Source organism: Heteronotia binoei, chromosome 3 (genome assembly GCF_032191835.1).
Source record: "Heteronotia binoei isolate CCM8104 ecotype False Entrance Well chromosome 3, APGP_CSIRO_Hbin_v1, whole genome shotgun sequence".
Taxonomy (NCBI): Eukaryota; Metazoa; Chordata; class Lepidosauria; order Squamata; family Gekkonidae; genus Heteronotia; species Heteronotia binoei.
In genome coordinates, this window is record NC_083225.1 from 95,267,410 (window position 1) to 95,292,495 (window position 25,086).

A 25,086-nucleotide genomic window follows, 5' to 3' on the forward strand; every position below is an offset into this window, starting at 1 on the left:
GCTGGAATAAACCATCTATATTTTTTCACTTTTTTTAAAGTACCATTTGGATTTTTGCTGTTTCTTCACTTTGCTGCTATCTTCTGATATCAGATTGGATCTCAAAAGACTATTCTAAAAGTTTGTGCTCTTTCATGTGGATTATATCTCATCTAATCAACAAGAACACTGTCATATTAGTGGATATAAAATAAGTACTGATTTACAATCCTTTTCTATACTGATTTCTTCCTGCACCATTTTGTGCCCTCTCATTGGATTATAAATAAAATCTCCTCTTTTGACATATTTATTGCTTCAACAATCATTCCCCCTTAATAGGATTCATGCAGCTGTTGACTGTACTCTTGTGTGATCGAGACCCCCCTATTTTTATTTATATACAGACATCGTGATCACTGGTTTGGTTGCCAGGGTGCCTGGAGTTTCAACTCACACACATCTGCACTAAGACTTGGGTTTGGCCTGCCATTTCCTAACAGACTTATGTGAATGCTATAGGCCTCATCTTTACAGCAGCACTCTCTCTCTCTTTGAATGGGTGCTAGTCAGAAGTAAAGCAACCTCCCAGCCTCCCTGTGTGTTCTCAATCCCCGCTGTTGCAGTGGAAGAAGTTGCACCACCATGAGCTGTCCAGTCAAGCGGTTTTCAGCACTTTTCAGCAGAAGCCATTGCCAACTCTAACATCACTAGCGACCATTTTCATGCACTTCTAGACTCCATGAGCGAGAGGTGGGAGCCCCACATATCCAGCAGTTGCCTCAGACATTATGCTTATCTTAGGCGTGTATTCTGTCAGACTACCCAAGCCTTTGTCAAACGGAACGTTCAACAAAAGATGATGCCAGTCAGAGGAGGAAGAAGAGGAAGACCAGTCTTAATCCAGAGCCAGAGCTATTGTGTAAATCAGGTGTCACTTTAGATATCAATTTGGCCCTCTATTTCCTTTTAGATAAATTTGTGTAGCTTATTTTAATCCCTTCAACCCATGCCTTGCCTGTCATATTGGAGCCTCCCCTTTTCTGAGGTCATGTACCACGTGTCACAGCATCATGACCCACCTGAACCTGTGTCACCAGTCCTTGGACCTCCCTCCCCCTGGGGGCTGAATTTGGGGAAGCATTTTAGATGACAGAGAGGCAAAGAATTCTTCCTTCACTGACATCAAGCCTACATGCTGATGTCACCAACTATATTTTAATTGGTTTTAAAGTTTAGAGATCTGTGGTTTACTTCTTATATAATGCAGAAGAGTGACTTATTAGCTGGAGTGAATGACGGGGAATTATACTGCGTTGTGCTTTGTCTGCCGTTATTTCTGGCATAATACAGGAAAAGAATTTGCAAAGCTAAAAGCACAAGTGCCAGATACACAAACAGCTTGCAAAATTTAAATTACACACATTCCTTTTTAATGCATCAGAGAGCAGCTATCATGCCTCTGATCCCCTAGCAACTTTATGATGTGCCAAATTGCTCTTACATTTCATCTATCTATCTATCTATATATCTATATCTCCTTGAATTAAACCGCCACATGATTCTGATTTTGTGCATGGAACTCCATTATCCATAAAAGGTTCCAGTTCAGCACAGGAACAGATGAAACTACCTTGTACCAAATCAGCCCATTGGTCCCTCAAGTCAGTATTGTATACTCAGACTGGCAGCAGAGCTCCAGGGTTTTAGGCAGGTCTTTCACATCACTTACTACCTAGTCCTTTTATCCGGAGATACTGGTGATTGAACTGGAGACCTCCTGCATGTGAGGCAGGTGCTCTTTCACTAACTTCTTTCCTCAATACAGTATACAGCCTCCTTTTCTGCTTAAGGATCTATGCCTCCACTGAAGAAGCAAGTACTTTTTAGGGCCTGGAGGATCGATGTATTTGTTAGAGTTTCCATATATGTAAGAAACTAATAGAATGAGGTAATTCTGTCCAGGAAATATTACTCTTTATTGGGGTCATACTGAATATTGGAAACTCTGAGAATAAGCTGTTTCAGTGGGTCCACAATATCATCTAGAATGGTGTTTCCCATTTGCCCTGGGCCAAACAAGCCTTAATACAAGAAAAACAAGAAAAGCTCTAGCTAGCCCCGCCCCCAGCAGCCTTAAATTGGGAAGAGCTGAGGGAGGGGTGTATGTGCACATGTGCATGTTTGTTTGAGGGAGGATGGGTGTATGGAAGGCTGCAGAACATGAACATATGAAGCTGCCTTATACTGAATCAGACACTTGGTCCATCAAAGTCAGTATTGTCTTCTCAGACTGGCAGCAGCTCTCCAGGGTCTCAAGCTGAGGTTTTTCACACCTATTTGCCTGGACCCTTTTTTGGAGATGCCAGGGATTGAACCTGGGACCTTCTGCTTCCCAAGCAGATGCTCTACCACTGAGCCAAGCTTGTCTCCCCAGGACAATGTGGCCTGGGCACCATTTATGGGCTTGCCATGGCCAGTGCTGTTGAGGGGAGACAGGGGTGTGCATATGTGTGTTTGATGAGAGAACATAAGAGAAGCCATGTTGGATCAGGCCAACGGCCCATCCAGTCCAACACTCTGTGTCACACAGTGGCCAAAAATTTTATATATAAACACACACTGTGGCTAATAGCCACTGATGGACCTCTGCTCCATATTTTTATCTAAACCCCTCTTGAAGGTGGCTATACTTGTGGCCACCGCCACCTCCTGTGGCAGTGAATTCCACATGTTAATCACCCTTTGGGTGAAGAAGTACTTTCTTTTATCCGTTTTAACCTGTCTGCTCAGCAATTTCATCGAATGCCCACGAGTTCTTGTATTGTGAGAAAGGGAGAAAAGTACTTCTTTCTCTACTTTCCCCATCCCATGCATTATTTTGTAAACCTCTATCATGTCACCCCGCAGTCGACGTTTCTCCAAGCTAAAGAGCCCCAAGCGTTTCAACCTTTCTTCATAGGGAAAGTGCTCCAGCCCTTTAATCATTCTAGTTGCCCTTTTCTGGACTTTCTCCAATGCTATAATATCCTTTTTGAGGTGCGGCGACCAGAACTGCACACAGTTCTCCAAATGAGACAGCACCATCGATTTATACAGGGGCATTATGATACTGGCTGATTTGTTTTCAATTCCCTTCCTAATAATTCCCAGCATGGCGTTGGCCTTTTTTATTGCAAACGCACACTGTCTTGACATTTTCAGTGAGTTATCTACCACGACCCCAAGAGCTCTCTCTTGGTCAGTCTCTGCCAGTTCACACCCCATCAACTTGTATTTGTAGCTGGGATTCTTGGCCCCAATGTGCATTACTTTGCACTTGGCCACATTGAACCGCATCTGCCACGTTGATGCCCACTCACCCAGCCTCAACAGATCCCTTTGGAGTTCCTCACAATCCTCTCTGGTTCTCACCACCCTGAACAATTTAGTGTCATCCGCAAACTTGGCCACTTCACTGCTCATTCCCAACTCTAAATCATTTATGAACAAGTTAAAGAGCATGGGACCCAGTACCGAGCCCTGCGGCACCCCACTGCTTACCGTCCTCCACTGCGAAGACTGCCCATTTATACTCACTCTCTGCTTCCTATTACTCAGCCAGTTTTTGATCCACAAGAGGACCTGTCCTTTTACTCCATGACTCTCAAGTTTTCTAAGGAGCCTTTGATGAGGAACTTTATCAAAAGCTTTCTGGAAGTCAAGGTAAACAACATCTATCGGGTCTCCTTTGTCCACATGTTTGTTCACCCCCTCAAAGAAATGTAACAGGTTAGTGAGGCAAGATCTTCCCTTGCAGAACCCATACTGAGTCTTCCTCAATAACCCGTGTTCATCAATGTGCCTACTCATTCTATCCTTGATAATGGTTTCTACCAACTTTCCCGGTATTGAAGTCAGACTGACTGGCATGTAATTTCCCGGATCTCCTCTGGAACCCTTTTTAAAGATGGGGGTGACATTTGCTACCTTCCAGAGGCAGATTTCAATGAAAGATTACAGATTTTTGTTAGAAGATCCACAAGTTCAACTTTGAGTTCTTTCAGAACTCTCGGATGTATGCCATCCGGACCCGGTGACTTATTATTTTTTAATTTGTCTATCAGTTGTAGGACCTCCTCTTTTGTCACCTCAATCTGACTCAGGTCTTTCAACACCCCTTCCAAAATTAGTGGTTCTGGGGCGGGCAAAAAGTTCTCGTCTTCCACAGTGAAGATGGAGGCAAAAAATTCATTTAGCTTCTCAGCCATTTCCCTATCCTCCTTCAGTAATCCTTTTACCCCATGGTCATCCAAGGGCCCCACAGCCTCCCTGGCTGGTTTCCTACTTCTAATATATTTGAAGAAATTTTTATTGTTGGTCTTTATGTTTTTTGCAATATGCTCCTCATAGTCCCTTTTTGCCTGCCTGATCACAGTCTTGCATTTGATTTGCCACAGGCTGTGTTCCCTTTTACTAATCTCACTTGGACTGGTTTTCTACCGCTTAAAGGAGGGTGGAGGGAAGACTGCCGGAATCCATCTCCCCACAACAATGCAGCCCAGACGCCCATGTTGTTGAGGATAGGGGTGTGTGTGTTTGATGGGTGGGGGTGGGGGGGAGGGGAAGCTGCAGGAGCTCGACAATGCAGCCTGGGTGCCTTTTATGGGCTTGCCATGGCCAGCGGTATTGAGGGATCCGTGTGTGTGTGTATGTGTGTGTGTGTGTTTGACTGGCGGCGGGGAGGGGAGGCTGCAGGTTGAAGCTCGTTTCCTCAGGACAATGTGGCCTGAGCACCCTTTATGCTTGCTGTGACCAGCACTGTCAAGGGGAAGCGGGGGGGGGGGGGTGTGTGCAGGTGCATGTGTGTTTGATGAGAAGGTGGAAGGAAAGCCATGGGAGCTCATCTCCCTACAGCAATGTCTCAAAAATTTACTGCCCATGTTCTACAGATCTATCAGTGTCCCCCCCCCCCCCCAGATTACACACATGCATTTCTCCTTTCCAAAGTAATGCAACAATCAAGCAACTACAAAGCCAAAGCAACCACCTTTTGCATTACCTTTTATTATTTTTATTTTTGCATGCCAACCCGGGAGCCAGAACTCATTGGATCCAATAGAGGGAGCTGAAGAAGGAACAGACAGATAAAAGAGGCACGGGAAGGGGGTGGCTTTCTCCCACATTTGCTGTTTAAAGAAAATGGGGGAGGGGAATCTGTATGTGTGAGATGGAGAGCAGGACTGAGAAGAGTGCCTCTGTAAGGGAAGAAGACTGAAGGGGGAGCTACAATTAGTAGGAGGCCTCCAAGTCAGAGAGGAAGGACGCCATGGGGTGGTTTTTCAGTGTGGGGTTTTTTTCAACACAATTCCAGCAGCTTTTAGCCCACCTTTTCTCTCTGCCGCTGGGTAGCAGAGAACCCTTTTTGCCCCCACCCAGCAACTGCACACCTCAGGCAGGAAAGAGCCCATTGGCTGCATGTAAGGTAAAGCACTCTCTACAGACACTTGGTTGTGCATGCCCCCCTTTCCTCACTGCCTCTCTGATGTAGGGGAGGCTGTTTGCAGTAAATGGTAGTGGGTTTGGAAAGGCGCCAGCATGCCTCAGGTGGGAAACTGACCATTGGCTGTGTGTGAGGTAAGGAGCCCACTGCGGCACTCGGTTGTGCACAAGCCCTTTCCTCACTGCCTCTCCAATGTGGGGTGGGGGTTCTGGTAAATGACAGTGCATTTTGGAAGGCTGGACTTTCGGGAGCATAGCCTCTCAGGGACATACAAAAGTTTATATCCAGAATTCAACTTTGTTGGTCTCTGAACAAGTGTGCATGTACACAAAAGCTTATATCCAGAATTAAATTTTGTCTTTAAGGTGCCACTGGACTCAAACTTTGTTCTTGTCAGGGATCAGTTCCTATATGGAAGAAACTGAACACATTTTAAGTACTAGTTATTTAGATATCTGTGAGTGCATTCTTAGGCACACACCAGGTGCAATTGATTACTACTGTGGGGGAGATGACATCACCTATGCTTATGCAACATGCTGAGTCAGAGGCTGATGCAATCTTTGGCCAGGTTGCATGATTGACATGCGTATAAAGTGGGGACAGCAGGTTGTTCTGCAGTCTGGTTAGAATTGTGAGTTCTGGATAGCATGCTGTCCGTATGTTTGGTGAAACCGTGAATTGACCTAGGAATCTGTATTTGGACCATTCTCTGTAGCTACTGCTATCTTTGACTGAACTGTATGATTGACCCTGGCATGGCTAAGATTTCGAGTATTGGATACTGTTCTGGTAAATATATTCACTGAAACCAGAGTTTGCCTCTGTCTGCTAACTGTGTGTGCTCTTCTGTTCATACTATACGCTTCCCCAGCAGCAGCTCCTGATAACTACGCTCTGCTAATTCTCTAAGAGTTCTGCTGCTTCTGACCAACATGGCTGCTTTCCTGAGAGTTGTGAGGAATAACGCCTGGCATACATATTTAAACAGAAGCATTCACCATTCTTCTTCATTCTCACAACAAACCTGCGGGGGGGGGGGGAATGAATATATAATACTGACCTTGCAGGGAGAGCTGGTAGCAGAGACTTGAGCATGTATGCGTTGATCTGTGATTGAATTCTTTGTATTGTGGCTCCAGTTAAAACAGCATTGAGAGAAGACTGATGAAGGGTGAAAACAACGAAACCGTGGGAAATCCAGGAAATACGGTCTTTTGATCTCTTTGTGAGTTGTGCAGAACGACGCCTCTGTCTCCACCCAGATTCTGAACTGCAAGAAGCAGCTGAAGACGTGACTTTAGAAAACAGTCTGGGGGAGCATCGTGTGGGTGTTCGTTCTATTATTTTGCTGTGTGGACTTATTATAAACTGTGCACTAAATGTTTGTTTACACACTTTTTGTGTGAGAATGATAATTCAACCGGTGAGGTTTTGAAGGATATATTGTGCTTAATACACCGGTACCTGTGCTATTGTATTGCTTCTGACCAACATGGCTGCTTCCCTGAGAGTTGTGAAGAATAAAGCCTGGCATACATATTTAAACAGAAGCATTCACCATTCTTCTTCATTCTCACAACAACCCTGGGGGGGGGGGATGGATATATAATACTGACCTTGCTTGACCAAGGGGGTTGGCCTCATATAAGGAAGCTGCATGGATGACTGTTTTTCAAGGAGATCCAAGGATTTTATCATAGCAGATACCATGCTCAACTAGGATCTGGGAGACCCAGATTCAAATTGTCAGTCTGCCATGAAAACTCACTGGGGATCTTGGGCCAGTCCCTCTGCCTTAGCCTTAACTACCTCTCAGGATTGTTGCAATGGTAAAATGCAATGGCAGGGAGTTCAGTGTTATGCAGGGATCATCTTGTAGAAAAATAGGTGGTGGAGCTCATTAGCATAACTCATTAACATATACCACCACCACCCCTCAGCCAAAAGCAACCTGATGCGAGAAAGGAGAGCCCTGGGTGAGTGAGGCCTGCTTGGGCTGGCTAGAGATCCAGCCAGCTCAAGCAGGTCTTGCTCACCTGGGGCTCTCCTGTGCCTCTGCCCCCAGTCAAAAGGCCAGCAAGCCACCCGCCACCCAAAATCACATAAGAAGTGGAGAAAGGGTGGCGTGGGTTTCTCCAGGGGTTAATGAGGGCTGCTGGGGGTGGTTGGCTGCCTGCCCGCTCTCCTAATCCAGGGATTGTTATACAGCTGCACCCCCTATTCAATGGACAAGGTAGGTGGGGAGGAAGATAGGAGAACCCTCAGAAAGGTTCAGGAACTGTGCTCCTGTGAGCTCCTGCTGAATCTGAGGCCTGGTGTTACGGAACTGATTTAGAGTGTTATTATGACATGCTCCAGTATAGACGTAAGATGGGTTATTCACTATCAGATGGAAGTAGAATTGGATCACCTTGTCACACAATTCCATAAAATGTTATCATTAGTGTTGTATGCTAATAAATGCTTGAGTACATGCTTATTATTAAATAATGAGTCATGATGAGATTAATTCCTAAGAAATGATATAAAGTATGGACTGAAAAAGATACTGATAAAGCAGCTCATGAAGTCTGATGTTGGTTATACTTGGTCCTGTTGAGTGTCTGATTTAGTCCTGGAAGTGGAGTGAAGGATGAAAACAAGGCAACCATTAGCCAGGTTAGAGCTGTTTGGTGGGATCTCAGGGGAAAAAGGTTTTTTCAGAATATTTTAAGGATGAATACCAATCGTATTGTACATTGTAGGAGTGCTTGCAAGCTGGAGAAGGATACACAGATAGGTGCATGCAGGTGGTGGTGGGGGTGTGGAAAGAGAGGACCCTGGGAATGTATGAAAAAGTTGCAGACCGCCCAGTTTTCACCCCCATTTTGACTCAGCATGAGTTTCAGAGAGATTTTTCTGAAAACAAAGTTACTTCAGAAGAGGCAGGTTTGGGGGAGTGCCTTGGAAGTGACATCACAGGAAGAGGTGGAGTTTTGGTTCAGTGTGCCCTGGAAGTGACATCACTTGGTCCTTGACCTGGAAGTGACACCACAAGAAATGACACCATTTCCTGTCTCCTGGCCCTGCCCCAAAGTCTTGCTCCACCCCCAAATTTTAGTGGGCCACGAAGAAGTGTAAAAATAACCGGGCCATGGGGGGAAAAGTTTGGGAAACCCTGCTCTAGAACATGAGACATCTCTCTCAAATGTACATTAACGCATACACATTAACACACATACCCCTCAAAAAAAAGGTCCACCCAGCAGAATTAGCAGCCCATGGCATTTTGTAAGCTTGACTCATTAAGGGAAAATATTGTCAATTAACACATATGACTGGTTTCTGGACTCACCAAGTGAGGGAAACTGAGAAGAGAGTTTATGCTCTAATTTCTCAGCAAAAAAAGAGACAGAGATGTTGATAACATAAGGTGCTGTGTCTCTAAGCTTTAAGTGAAGAGGAAAATAGGCATCTGGAGTGTTTTAAATTGTAGTACTAGGCTTGCTGGATTAATGTAACAAGACAGGTCAAGGCTGACAATTGGAGTAACTTCATCCTAACATTTTATTTTAACATCAAGCAAAATGGTAAGTTACAGAAGCAATGAGAATGGAGTTGCACAGAAATTATACCACACAATAATCTTTATAGTTTTAATACCTTCCAATGGAGTTTTAAAATAGTGATAATTTCTGTACATGCATCTAGTTTGTTTGTTTGTTCATTTCCTATCAGACCAGGAAGTGGTGATGTTGAAACTGTGAGGTAGCTGTTAAGACTGTGAGCCAGCCTTTTTCTTTTGGAATTTTCTGAACTGAGACTGAATTGCCACTGCAGCCTTCTCTGTCTCTGGTGCATCCATGTCTATATCAAAATCCTCTTGAACTTTCTTTTGCCCATCTGAAGAAAGAAGACAAACACAATTCCATAACAGATTAATATACATAGTATAACAAAATAGCATATGAAGATTTGTCAACAGTTGTCTAGTTTTATTTTGATGAATCATATATTGGAACTTGTGTTTTAATAGGAGACTTTAAGAAAAACTCCACTTTTAATTGTATGGGTATCTTCTTTGTAAATTGCAATCTAGAAGCATTTTGTTAGATGTTTTAAGACCAGCACTTTGTTTATTTGTCTACTGAGGTATTGTTTTTACAGTGAGCTACAAAAGTGACTGATGATTTTTTTAAATAAAAATAAATATATGATCATTTGTTATTCATTACTGAAAATAAAAAGAAACTTTGTCAGGTTATAGACTAAGGCACAGAAATACAGTGATTGACTAAAACATAAAAAGGGATCCTTTATTCATCCAGCATGCTCATGAAGATGGGTAACACTGCTTCATTCAAGACAGGAAATGCAAAATTTAAAAAAAAAAACCTGAAAAATGTAGAAGCCCACCAGCGGCAGTCTAACATATTAGCAGCTGTCTAACATATTAGCAGCTGATTTTAAAAAAAATTAAGAAATGGTAATTAAGAAATGACTGTAGTGTTCTACTGGAACAATATACTGGGTCCAGCCTTCCATTTAGCAACAAAATTAATCTTTAGTCTGTTTCATCTTTAGAAGAGGAAATGTTCAAACTGTACTTTTCCTCTTACAGCTCTACAGTAAAAAAAGCTTGATTTTTAAAATGAGTACCAGGAACCAGTTTATTGATGCAGTAGATTGTTGTAATGTTATGTGCAATAGCAGTGCATCAGTTATGATTTTCAGAAGCCCATTTATTTAAAAAAGCATGGTGACAGGGGGATTGCAGCTACAACAGACTGAAGCAAGAAAAGTGCTGGGAAAACATCTGGGCAACTTTGTTGCCACTGCAAATGTCTCCATTCATAGCAGCAGCAACAAAGGCCATACAAACCATTAGAAACAGCATATTATGAGCAGGGTGTCATTAGTTCAGGTTGTCATTAGTATATATGTCTAGCACTCAAACATGAGTCCCTTTCTTTAGTCTTTTGAAAGAAAATATGAAACAGACTGAATAATTGTTTCTATCATGGTAAAGATTTTGAGGCTATCTAGGCATAGGAAGACATTGGGATGCTTTCCTCAACAATGTATAGGCTATTAAAAGTCTAGCAGCAACCATGGTTGACTTTTTGAAATTTCTCAGACATTTCTATATTCAGCTAGTACAGCACCACTAAAATCAGCCTTCCCACAAAGAGGTGGTATTGTGAAGTCATTATTTGTGTACACATTCTTTTGTTGTTGTTGTTTCATTCTTGACTTCATCTGTTGTGTAGTTTTCTTTACTATTTTTAGCAGCACTTCAGAAAAGCAACACAATTCCTATCCTCTGAATAAGCCTTAAGAGCAATGTGCTGAGAGAAAAGCTGAACATTTTGCAAATAAATAAATAAATACAATAGCCAGCACTGCCGCAACAGACATGTATATATTTTGGTATTACTGTTGTGGGTACTTTACAGATAGTGCCACCTTATAGGAATATAGTCTGCTTCCTCTCAAGAGCTTTCAAAACTGCTATGGAATTTCAATTTAGAACTGTGTTTTGGGATGTACATGAAAGGAGAGATACATATTTGCAAAGCCCTTCATGAAGCACTTTAAAAAGAAAATAAAAAGTGATAAAATTTCTTTTGAATAAGGGACTTGTGTATCCGTTCCTGTCGATTTCTTCTATCATTTGAATATTATGAGACTGGGAGAAACAACTGCAGTTGGGAATAAGAAAAATGGAGTGAACTTTCGTTCCCTCCAAAGACACTTCCTTCTCTAGAATGTGGTCAATCTTTCCCTTTTGTTTCTGCCACTTGCCAATAAGGTAGAAGTCTGTACTAAGGTGCAAGACATATTCTAACAGCTCTCCCACATCCCAAATCCAGAGCTGTTAAGACATTTCACTACAATAGTTTCTCAGTGCTTTTTGTTTGTGTGAAAACATGGACACACAATATCAATCCCCCCCAAAATAGCAGAAAACGGACACTGCCAAATAATAACTCTGCTTATGGATAGGTCCACCAAAATAAAGGTTTCATTCCAGGACAATGCATCTGTGCTTATTGTGGAGAAATGCCATCTTAGTTGGGAGGGAACATGAAACTGCTAGGCAGGCTTTGGGGCCTAGCCTTCCCTTCACTCCCCCCTCCCTTCCGGAGTTAAACCATCAACTCTAGAGGGAGAGCCTCCTAGAGGGGCAGGAAGTTCTTTTGTTTTATCGGAGTGAGGCGGGAAAAGTTCAGTTCTCAGCTGGCCCTCAAAGAGAGAGGTTGTCAGTCTGTGGGCTCCTGACTGTGGGAGAGGCCTACTCAAGAGGAAGAAGACCCCAGGCAGTCAGACCGAGTAAGTAATTCACAAGGTAGGGCAAGTTTACACCAGGGACGAGAGGATGCATTTAAATCCACCTTTTATTTGTCCTTCTTGTTGCTGATCAGGTGCTGTGCTAAACTTTTACATGTAACTGTTTTTGTTTTTATTTTTTATTTTTCTCTTCTTATTAAACATTTTTACTGTTTTGAATGCTGGCAGTCAAAATCTGTACCACATAGATCCCCAACCGCTTAGACCACGCTGCTTTATGAAGGGGGCCCTGGGGGAGGGGGAAGGCATGCAGTTGGATAAGGTGCCAATCCTCCCGGGGTTCCCCGAAGAAGTGCTGTGGTCTCTGTGATACCCAAGTACAGGGTGGCAGAGGACCTTGAGGCCTGGCCTCATAGCTGGAGAGGGGGATTGGGAGTCCTGTTCCTCTCAATCTGAACCCCTAGACTCAGCAGGTGGTGGCAGAGAGCCCAAGTGGCCGGAGGAGAAATAGCTCCCTCCAGGAGTTGGTGACTCAATAGGGAGTTGACGGGACTGGGTCTGGGTCTGAAGGCAGAATCGGGCCGGTTCCGTCACACTTATAAATTATTTTTCATTCTTATGTAGGCATTAGAATATTCCTTAGGAGATAAATCTATTATTTATTTAAACAACTATCACAATATTTATAGATGCATAAGGAAACTAAAATGTAAATCACAAGCTAAATTAGTTGATCCAATTGAGTCTCCCTATCCAGCACACATTCCAAATGCTGTAGCTGCAAAAGCAAATTAGTTATTCAGTCTTTTTGCAGAACAAATCTGTTAGCTATGTAATGTGTTTCTGCACAGCACAATCAATAAAAAGGCAGGATGGATAGTGAGCAAGTTTCTGAGATATGCAGTGCAAATGTAATTATTCACTACAATGCCTTCAGCTAATTTCTTGGTTTACTTTTCAAGTTAGAACCAAAATGGTAGGTAGGTAGGTAGGTAGGTAGGTAGATGATAGATAGATAGATAGATAGATAGATAGATAGATAGATAGATAGATAGATAGATAGATAGATAGATAGATAGATAGATAGATAGATAGATAGATAGATAGATAGATAGATAGATAAATAGATAGATGGTAATACTGGTAAATGAAAAGCATTTACTACCCTCCTATAGCCATGAATACCCAATAGTTCTGGCTGTGCTTTTGTCTATGTAAACTGGCTTTCTAAAGGTATGGTAGAGGGAATCTTTGTACACAAAAAATTCAGAGGGATGAAATTATAGTACTCTATCATTCTTCATTCTTAGATTTCATCATAATAAAACTGAAGGATGAAATTAACTAGTCTGCATAGGTTCCAAACGTGAGTGATAACAACAGAGAAAACAGTGGTTTGGGCAATTATGATTATCTGTTTGTTTTTATTCCATTTATTGTCCCATCAAAGCAGTTAGTATTGCGCATGAAGTATATATAATCAGGTGGAGCTCCTTTGATGAGGTTTCTTGGAGACTAGAATTATTTCAAGTAGCAGGTACCCCCAGTGCTGTGATGTGTATCAGGCTTCTCACATTATTCACCAGAGTTCTGTTCCAAAGTCAATATTAAGTGACTGTCAAACAATGCCATTCCTCACTGCCTGATGAATAAGTATCTCACAGTGGATGTTAGCAAATGAATCAGTGAAGGAATTTGATGCACTATGTTAAGTGTTCAATTTCTGTTTGATATTGCCAGGAGAGTTAAGTGTATGCTTAAATTTCCCCCATTCATATTATGAAATTTTTCATTGCTTGACTGCAGGAGGATCCACATCTTTAAAAACGATTTCTACCATTTTTAACCATCTTGATCAAGAAGGAATACTTATATAGTATTCACATGAGCTTTTTGAAACATAGCATGTGCTGAAAATGAGTGTACCTTGAACACCTCTAAAATGAACAGCTTCTTGATATTAATAATATAGATGTTTAGGCACTTCTAGAATATCTCCAAGGAAATCATTCTGATTCAAAATGCAACATTAAATTGGGCATCCATTTATTTGTGAAGATTCTTCTAAGTTACAAAAGAAATGTAGCATTGGTGATATAACATTCTCCTTTCCCAGACCAATTTGTACTTTGAAGGAATGAAACCTAAATTGGCAATATCCCATGCACTTAATCTGTCGAAAGGGACTTGACACTGAAGAAAAGTACCTAATAATATTGAAAACTTTTCAGGTGACTGGACAATTCTATAGAAAAAGAATGTTTGGAGTCAGAATAAATGTATCACTGTTTCCTATTCAGATAATGCATAATTGTTGAATAGTCATAATAAAAAAAAAATCTGTTCCTAGTAAACTGTAATTTACCAGTTGGATAAAAGATAGCCAATCTGAGCTCCTTTTGACTTGACTTTTACTTTGGCAGTGCAGTGTTCTGAGTGAAAATAATGTTCTTTGTGCAAAAAGCTGAGATGTACAATATGATGGTAGTTGTGCTATGGGATGAAAAAATTCTTTCAACTCAAGCCTTTGAAGTCTCTGATTTATCTTTTCCTCCCAGTTGTAATAACAAAAGAGTAAGGATATTATTTTTGACATAATAACTGGCATATATCAGAATAAGTATAATGAGAAAGAAAAAAAACATTAAATCAATGTATAATACTTCATTTTAAACCAACATTTGCCCCTCATTCTCTCTCCTCAAAATAAAAATTACACCAAGCTGAAAAAATCTTTATAAGGAGCCAACATATGCTGGTGTTATTGAAACACTTCCTTACTAAAAGTGTTCTTTACATTAAAGGAATCACAAGTAAGCCCATTGGAGAGTTTGTGCTCAAGCACTAGCCTCCAAGAGGAAATATTTGCAGAAACTCCACATTTTGTACACAAGCCCAAGCAAGAGCTGTGTGATGCTCAGAAGCTTTTGGCTTCAGTAAAACAGATCAGGAACCATTTCAGAAGACCCTAATGTGGTGCCAAGATAACACAATTAACTGCTAATGATCAAGTAGGTTAAATCCTGTTTCACTGTGACAGCCTACACATGGAACCAACCATAAAGATACAACTATTAATGGGGGTAATACAACATGTAATGAAATATTAACTAGACAATTACAGATGGAGATTACAAATCTCCAATCTGTCATTCAACACAGCTTTCAAAATAGCAGCTTTACTTCATACCCGAAGAAGGTACTCCATCAAGAGCTTCTCCCTGTAAAGTTCCATTCCAAAGAATGGACATGAGGTAGAACTACTGCTTGGTAGAATGCAACCAGCATGGCATTTGGTATTTTTCTCTGATTATTAAAACACATTTTTTCCCTTCCTAACCTTCTATTTGCATTGTTTTATTTTTTCATTATAGGGAAAAGACAATCCGCATCCAAGCCCAGCTACTTGCTACTGACAGAAAGGGAAAAGCTGCCCAGCCAAACAAACAGCCAGGGAGCTGGAGGGTGGCCTCAGGAAGGTTCCTAGATGAGGAGGCAGGTTACTGTATCATGGCTCTTCTCCCTTGTAATGGATTGTAAATGTAGGTAAATTTTATTTCATTTATTTATCTGTTAATTTATACGCTGCTCCTCCTGTGAACTGTTTGGGGCGGCTTCGAACAAAATGCATTAAAACATCAAAAGAATAAATACAATGTAATAAATACAATAAAACACATCATAAAATCATAACATGGATAAACAGGCATCAGTACCCTACAGGCTACAGTCAGCAGTGATAGCCATGTGACATAGCTCAGCATAGATGGTTTCTTGTTAGCAGCATCACCAGTAGATCACTCTAGCAGGAGGCCTCAAGATGTTCACCAAAAGGCATCCTGAAAAGCTCAGTTTTACAGGTCCTGTGGAGCTGTAACAAGTCCTGCAGAGCCCTGATCTCCTCCAGCAGTTCATTCCACAGCTTGGGAGCCAGAGCCAAAAAGGCCCTGACTCTAGTTGAAGCCAACCTTACATGAATGAAACTAACAATGTCTTCAGGTGCTTGAACTTTACTGTACAAGCAAGCATTGACTGAGCTGGTGCTTTCAAGACCCTATGAATCACAGGTATTATGTTCCCCAAACCCCAAAGGGTGCCAGAGAGGTTTACTCCCATGTAATGTGCATAGGATTGCAGCATGAAGAAGAAGAAGAAGAAGAAGAAGATGATGATGATGATGATGATATTGGATTTATATCCCGCCCTCCACTCCGAAGAGTCTCAGAGCGGCTCACAATCTCCTTTACCTTCCTCCCCCACAACAGACACCCTGTGAGGTGGGTGGGGCTAAGAGAGCTCTTACAGCAGCTGCCCTTTCAAGGACAACCTCTGCCAGAGCTATGGCTGACCCAAGGCCATTCCAGCAGGTGCAAGTGGAGGAGTGGGGAATCAAACCCGGTTCTCCCAGATAAGAGTCCACACACTTAACCACTACACCAAACTGTGTAGTCCACACACTTAACCACTTCACCAAACTGAAAAAACTGTTAGGCCAGAACTAACCATTCTCACTGGTCTTGGAAAATAACAACCCTTTATTCAACACCAGAAAATTAACACATTTGGTTCCACATGGAATTATATGGAAGATAATTCCACAAATGAGGCACTGCATTAGGGGGGAAGATCTGTCTCCTTCATGGTGCTTACATCATTTTTCAATGCAATTCATTTTAATCTTATCCAGGCAGGTTGATACAGGAGCAAGCACTCTTTCAGTTTCCTTGTTCCCCAGCTGCTTAGGGCTTTAAGCACCTGTATTTTGATTTGTACTTTGGTTATATTATGAGAAGACCAGAATCACTGGAAAAGAAAATAATACTAGTAAAAGTTGAAGGCAACAGGAAAAGCAAAAGACCCAAAATCAGACAGATTGACTTAAAGAAGCCACAGCTGTCAGTTTGCAAGACTTGGGGTGGGATCACACTGGAAATTTGGCACAGCAGTATCTCAGCTTTGAAAAGTCATTCTCTTTGATGCATGCTGTGCCAATCATATAGACCCCACTCTGCTGCTGGGAGACACACAAAGGAACATTCAGACTGCTCCAGTGCATGTGGGGTGGGTACATCATGCACCCTGGCCATTCAGATAGTGGAAAAACACACTCTGCATGCATTTTTAGAGATCTGCCACTGGGAAGTTCCCAGTAGATGTTTAATCCAGTCCCAGCCCATCCTAAAATGAGGTAGGTATGGGTGGGACTTAGGGAGCAGATATACATGTGTGATCGTAAATCCAGAAGGGAGGCATGACTAGGTCAGGCCAAATCTCTCATGTGATCACACCCTTGGACAAGGCTGTTAACAACAGGACATTTTGGAGAACATTAATTCATAGGATTGTCATAAATCGGGAACAACTTGACAGTACTAAAACAGACACATACATACACATCTTGATTTGGTCTCAGGAATGAACAGCTTACCAATGAAGATCCTTTTTGATATGTTGCTTGCAACAGGGGATTAAAATGTTCAATTATTTGGTATACTGGCAAGCAGCATTGCCTTTTGTCTAATTTCACATGATGTAGATGAATTTTATTGGCTTTGTAGTATTACCCAGAAGTCTGTTTAGAGTGAGAGCAATGTGTCCTGCACTTACTTTTATTTTGCTTTTTTACATTGTTACATGTCTAGTTCTAAATGGCCATATGACATGATATCATCACATTGTGATCCCTCATCAGCTCTGATCCTCTTAGAAAGAAACATTTTTAATGGTATATATGGGGGCAGGGGGGAGAGCAGCTATCAACATATGGTAAATACTGCAAAAAAGAAGCAGCAGCAGCAATGTTTTACACACCTCAATCCCCTTTTACTTCAAAATGGATTGTTGCCAAAAATTTAACATAATGCTATTAAATACTCATGTGCCATCATCCTGCCAGTATCAAGGATGCCAAAGCATACTGGAACTGGTCCAGTATGATTGTTCTTATCTGACCAAAACCTTGGGAATGCTATATGCCAATTACTTTAATCTGAAGTTAAATGTATGTGTTCCTTTGGAGTGAATCTATAAATACCACCTTTTTAATTAAGTTAAGTCTTATCAAGAGAGAAAGGCACTCAGTAGATTAAGAATGCCAATCATTGATTCCTATACTTTCCTTGGAAATTAGTATTCTATGAACTCTTCTACCTCGAGGAAGATATATTTATGAACATAGGAACTCAAGACAATTCCTGCTGAATTAAACCTAAGACTTCTACTGCTCATCTTCTTATTTCTAAACAGATGCCTCCAAGAATGGAGTATGCTGATGACACTCAGTTTCATCTGTGGATAGATGGATGGATGGACAGACACTGCCCCAAATATTCTGGGCAGGGCTTTGGGAGCCATAAATGGGTGGCTAAAACAGAGCCAGCTGAGATTAAATCCTTCAAAGACAGAGGTCCTGTATCTGAGCTCTAAGGGCGGGTGGGATCAGGAATCAGGCTTTCAACTCTTGATAGGGCACAGGTGCTCATGGTGAAGAGCCTGGGGGTGGTTCTGTGTGCCTTACTTTCCATGAAAGCTTAGGTCAGCATGGCTCCAAATTGGCCTTTTACCACCTCTGACTGGTCAGGCAGTTGGTCCCTTAGCTCTCCTCCTGGGCCTTGGCTACAATTATCCATGCAATGGTCACTTCCAGACTGGATTATTGTAATGTGCTTTACATGGGGCTGCCCTTGTGCCTGAACTGGAAACTCCAGCTAGTGCAAAATCCAGCAGCATGCCTGCTGACTATGACATCTATGTGGACACATGTTCAGCTGATGCTGCACCAAGTGCACTCACTGCCTACTGAGTACTAGATCCAGTTCAAGGTCATGGTATTGACCTTCAAAGCCCTATGCAGCCTGGGACCAACACATATGCAGGACGGCCTCTTCCCCTGTGTGCCCCAAATAGCTCTGCATTCTGCTGAACAACATCTGCTGGTAGTCCCTGGTGCAAAAGTTGTCTGCTTAGTCTCAGCTAGGGCCAGCACAGAAAATGCCCTGGCCCCAGCCTGGTGAAACTTGCTCCCACTTGAGATCAGAGCCCTGCAGGATATAGTGCAATTCTGCAGGCCTGCAAGATGGAGCTGTTCTGCTGCCAGGCCTTTGGTGAGCTGGAGGACATTTGAAGACTTGTCCTCCCTTGCCGACTGTCTGGATGAATGGTCCTCAAGAACTATCTTGGCATCTGCTGAATTTGGGCACTGCTATTGGTTTGTTATGCCCTGTCCAGTGGGAGACATTGGTAGGTGCCAGAGGTGTTTATGTGCTCATTGTTTTAATTTTTAATCTATTATTAATTGTATTGTTGTTGTTGTTCTTGCTGTGAACCACCCTGAGCCTGGAGGGCAGGATATAAATCCAAGAAAAAATAAATAAGATAGCAAGCCATGCATAAAAGCCACACTCGCCCTATTTATTTGTCCCATAAGCAACTGCTACTCAAAAAGTACACTGTCTCAGAACATGATAGCTTTATTTAGCTAATAAAAATTTACAAGCGGGAACTCATGAGAATTGGGGAGGGGTATTGATTCTCCCCAGCCTGCCCAACATCAGGTTCACTGTCTCAAAAAAGGCAGCAACAGCAGTACTGCCTCCACCCCAGCTCATCAAACCTCAGTCTTGCAACAGCTTCCTGTCCTCTCCCCCCGGCTCCACCATTGGCCTTGTTGTGGTTCATCACCACCGCTAGATACCAGGCTAGACACAGATTCCTGCCCACCTTGCTGTTACCACTGCCAATCCCTAACCCAGGCATGGCTCCTGGTGAAGACAGGGTTGGGCAGGCTAGGGGGTAGGGAGCTGCTGTTGTGGAAGTAGCAAGGCTGGGGTTGGGTGGGCTGTGGGGCTCTGCTACAACAAAGCTGGGGCTAGGCAGCAGGAATTTATGCCAGGCATGGTTTCTTGAGGATCTTCTCCTCCAAACCCAGGCAGGGCACCAAGCTGAAGTACTGCCACTGCCTGGCTATGGCAGCACCATCTCACTGCTTCAATAGAAAAGGGTTATCTGCATACATACAGATGATGCTCCTATGTTTGCAGAGATTTAAACCCCCCAACATTTTTTTCATAGGTTTTTATATTTTTCTGCAAATCCAGGTGGGTTCTAGTTTGGAGGGAAAATTTCCTGCTTCCCACCTGAACCCAATCCACAGATTTAAGTATCTGTAGACTGATGTCCAGTTGGCTATTAGATTTATGATAGACTTACAATCCTAAGCAAAGTTACACAGTTCTAAACCTTCAGAAAACTTAGAAAGGTGCAACTCTTAACTCTGTTTAGTATTGCACTGTTAGCTATTCAGGGAGCAATCATGTCAGTCTACTTGGAAGTAAATCCTATTTTAGGTACCTTTGGGATTCTGACGCAGGGTAGTGGGAGCATAACAGCCAACAAAAAATGGCTCCTATAGGAGCAGAAAGCCACAAACTGTCAGAGAGTATGATTACACAAAATTCTGAAAGTAACTTTTCAACTTAGCAAAAGCTTGGTGTCATGTGCTGAAGTTCCTTGGTGTCATGCAGATAGATCCAAGTGGGCAGCCGTGTTGGTCTGAAGCAATAGAACAAAGCAGTAGACAAGAGGTACCTTTAAGACCAACTAAGTTTTATTCAGAATGTAAGCTTTCGTATGCTCTAAGCAGACTTCATCAGACAAAACTGTCTGATGAAGTCTGCTTAGAGCATACGAAAGCTTACATTCTGAATAAAACTTAGTTGGTCTTAAAGGTACCTCTTGTCTACTGCTTTGTTCTCTTGGTGTCATGTGGTCATGGCTGCCAACATGGAAGACTTTCAATGAGAAGTGGACAAATTCATGTAGTACTGGGTTATCTATGGCTACTAAACATGATGGATATCTACCCCTGCACTACCAGAGATAGTATGCCTCCTTAAGTAAGTTGCCAGAGAGCACAGGCAGTTTGATGCTGTTTCAGTCTTCTTGCTTGTGGGCTTATTTGGTTGTCCACTGTGTGACTAGATTGGCCTTTGGCCTGATCCAGCACAGCACTTCTTATGTTCATATGCTAGTTGTGCTGCACAGCCAGATTTCTGATGGTCAATAAGAAGCACTGCCCACTTTTAAAAAACACTTGTTGAGTATCAAGAAAGATGTCAGAAGGGGCTGTACTGCCCACAGGCTCCATGTTGGAGACCCCTACTATAGATTGTGAAAAGGCATTATGAGATTAGCCATTTTATCTTCAGTCAGTTTCTTAAGAATCCCTGGAATGGAGTTTGCCTTTAAAAAAAAATGCTGCCGCATAACAAACCTTTCAACTCTAACACCAAGATCTCTTTCCTTGAAAGCTGGTTTGGATCCCATCAATGTACCTGGGAGGCTGAAATAGATTTCTGTTTGCCTTCATGAGTGTCACTTTACATTAAATTTGATTACACTTTTACCCAGATCACCTGGGTAAAAGTCTGCTCCTGAACCATTTGGGGTTCTTGAAGTCTGCTCCTGAATCTTTTGGTGTCATCTGTAAACTCCCTCTTTGCTTCTCTTTGACTTCCTTGTCAGACAGAGTCTGTGAGAACTGCCAGGTTATTTGGTTTGTCTGCTACTTAAACAGACCCTTGCAATTTTTCTTGACCTATTTTGGTCATGCCTGTGTGTGAGTATTCAAGCCAATGACTCATATTACTTTCAGGTCACTATCTAGTGTTTTGTGAAGGAGGAAAGGGTGGGTGCGCGGTTAACAGTGGCATTAGATTTACAAGATGCAGTAAGAAGTAGGTCTTGCCCAGCTTACATCACTAGGAGAGGGTGAGATGAATTTGTTTAACTGGAAGGCAATGGCAAACCACTCTATAAAAAGTCTGCTGCAAAAACATTGTGAAAGCAACATCACCCCAGAGTCGGAAATGACTGGTGCTTGCACAGGGGACTACCTTTACCTTTTCTACTTCCACTACATTCCACAAAGATTAATATACAAAGAGTTATGTGCGGAGAAAATGGTTTGCTTCATCTCGAAACTTTTTAGTTAATCATAAATCAACATTGGCTAGCACTTGAAAAAGTAGTTTTGTGTGTGTGTGTGTTTTAGTCCATGGATTGAATTCAAAACACATTAAAAGAAACAGAACATCCGTGCTGGAAGGTCACGGAAATAAATTTGGCTGGCACGCGTATTTGTATTATGGAAAAAAGAAGATGGACGGTTTTTTCTCTCACCATTACATAAGAAATAATTTGCTAAATACATGGATGAAATATAAGAAATATGGAGATGAGAGAAGACCGTTATGGATAGTGCCAGCTGAAGTAATAAAAATAATGGCTGAGATAAGTGAAGAAAAGTGGTTGTCATATAATCAATTATTAAAAATACAAAGTGGCAAAATAGAATTGAAAACTGCTGAAGAGCTGAATAATAAATATGATTGGTTCCAAATGCAACAAATAAAGAGTTTGGTGGATAACGATATCAAAACTGAAAGAATAAGAAAAGAACAAAAAAATGGAAAAAGTTCTGCTTGGAGATAATGAAAAATTACTTTTAAAATGGTCTACGGAGGATGAAGTAGTGAAATCTCAAATGATTAAATGGGCAATTAATGTAAATAAAGAAATACAGATGGAAACTTGGGAATACTTGTGGCAGAATTCTATGAAGCTCTCGACGTGTCATAGTATTAAAGAGAACTGTTTTAAAATGATGTATAGATGGTATATGACTCCTAAAAAATTGGCAAAGATGAACAATAAGATGCCAGACAGATGTTGGAAATGTAAAAAACATGAAGGTTCTTTCTACCATATGTGGTGGACTTGTGAAAGAGCAAAAAAGTATTGGCAGATGATTCAGCAAGAAATTTCTAAGATCTTGGGATATGAATTCAAAAATGGTGCAGAGACTTTTCTATTGGGATTACAAATGGAAAAATTTCCAAAAGAAGATAGAACTGTAATTTGGTACTTGCTTTCAGCTGCTAGGACATTATATGTGCAGTTGTGGAAGCAAGAAAAAAATACCAGAGAAATGGGATTGGATTATAAAAGTTATGACATGGAGTGAAATGGACAAATTAACAAGAATATTAAGAGACTATGATTTAGAAGTTTTTAAGACGGAGTGGAAAAAGTTTAGAAGACATGTAGAAAAAAGTGGAAAATAAAAGGACATTAGACAATTTTTGATAATGATTACGTTTTAAAAAGAAGAATATATATATATATATATATATATATATATATATATATATATATATATATATATATATATATATATATATATATATTAATAGTTAAGGGTACCTTTAAATATTTGCATTTTAAGTAAATAACACCGGCGGGGGTCAAGTAACGGGGGGGGAGGGGTGGGTAGAAAGTGATATATGGGGTAGATAAAAGAAGTTTTTAAAGATGTAAGAAATCGATTTATTACCATATGTTACCAATAAAATTGTTTTAACCTAAAAGTAACAGAACATCCCCCTATAAACGATGCCTTTTCAGGAGCAATCCTGAGAACTGGAGTACATGTTAACAAAAAGGTACTGATACTGGATTGCAGCCATGGCTATAGGATGCCCACTGCATTGCATCAGCCTTGCACACACCATAGAATGACGTGTGGACCAATACTTACATTATGGTTCCAGCTGAGTAAAGTGACACTGGGAGTCCTTCCAGTGCTACAAATGCTGGAATTCAACTGGATGTGAGTTTGGTAAACGTGGAGGCCAGATTATGGATTCCAGCAATATCATAGTGGCTAAAGCTAATTCCACCCCAATCCCCCCTCCCCCAAAAAAAGGTCTCATTAATTTAATGTTACTCGATACTTGTATTTCACCTTAGGCTAGACTGTTAAGTAGGAAATTAGCCTCTTATGGCTTATTGCAACCACTATTGCAATATTGCACTATGGGGTATGATAAAGCCAAAATGGTGGTGAAACAGAGAATACTTAATGTTGAGAGGCAACATGATATAAATAGAATTAATAAGCTCCTATCTGACTCAAGTTCTATGAACAGAGTAACACCTTTGTCTTATCTTTACAATCTAGTAAATTATGAACACAAGAGAACGTTTATATTAATGTGTTGGGAAGCTTTGTCCTCAACAGTCCTTGAAGGAAGATATTTTTAAAAATCCCATTAGATAGACAATAATGTCCCTGTGGTGATGGGAAAATAGAAACATTAGGACATGTTATCTTTGATCAAAAGATGTATAATCAAGATATGTAAAATTTACAAAGTACTCATACTTTCAGCTTATCTGGGGAGACACAAAGCTCTACTTTTTTCCAAAATGCTTTCTGATAAAGAGTCAGGACATAACATATACAGTATGGTTGCTAAATATGAATGATTGGCACTGAAGTGTAGGAGATTGCTAACTAATATAGAGAGAGAGCTCCCTAATTCTGTTATCTATGAGAACTATGTGTCTAAATTTTTTAACACTGAATTTTTTTCTGATTCTGGAATTTTTTAGTGTAATATATTATTTTATATATTTATATGTTTTATGTACCCTATTGTATTATGCATTCTGGTTTTGGACCATAGTAATAAATTAGCAGAGTAAAGTGTCACACAGAAGCCACTTTCAGTGTTTTCTGTGTGATCTTGCTAATATGTGTCTTACTTCTGACTTTAGGTAACAAAGGCACTGAGTATCCAAAACCACAGGTGGGGAACATCTTTCTACTTTTGATTGTGACACATGTGCTTCTAAAGCAGACCTGCATGTAGCCACTCACCTAAGGGAAAACAGAAATTGCCCATGGTTGAGTAAGGATTTTACCCAGGAGCTTTATCTCTGCTATGCATAAAGGGTAGCCCTGTGAAAAAATACAAAAGACAGATGAGTGCACTTCCTACAGCTCCTAGCTAGCAGGTTTTCTGTGTGGGAGATGATGACAATTTTGTTTCCTAAAAATGCAAAACATGCCAACTCCCTGCTTTCCTGCCTAAAGGGAACTGTCTGTGAGGAATTGCTGTTCTTGATCCTATCTATCTAAATGGAGGAATGAGATTTGGAACTGGTAAGACTTTCCTGATTCAGCCATTGTTCTTCCTGAACGAATGCTCAAGTGTTATCCTACAGATAACCTGGAAACTTCCTCTTTCCACCAGATCCTGTGCCATAGCACTATAGATAATTATTAAATTACTGTTCTCCTAATCTGTAGTTAGGGGATGAAACCTGTATGATTGCTAGAATGAATAAATGAACCAAATGAATACTGTTTGGGAGCAATCCTAGGCAGGTATACTCAAAAATTAATCCCATTCTATTCAATGGAATTTTCTCCTAGAAGAGTATCCTTAGTAGGGATAGGCACAATCCAGCTCATGAACTAAAGTTTATCACAAATTCTGGGCAGTTTG

The 25,086-nt window shown here is 41.2% G+C and overlaps 1 protein-coding gene across 1 annotated transcript in view; it reads right to left on the reverse strand.

The window, feature by feature from the left end:
* Positions 1 to 8,986: 8,986 nt before the first annotated feature.
* Positions 8,987 to 25,086, reverse strand: part of PCP4 (Purkinje cell protein 4) — a 101,263-nt gene continuing 85,163 nt past the window's right edge. The window contains exon 3 of the mRNA XM_060234246.1: positions 8,987 to 9,346. Coding sequence (XP_060090229.1) covers positions 9,219 to 9,346 — 128 coding nt within the window. The 3' untranslated portion in view covers positions 8,987 to 9,218. The remainder of the gene's footprint in view (positions 9,347 to 25,086) is intronic.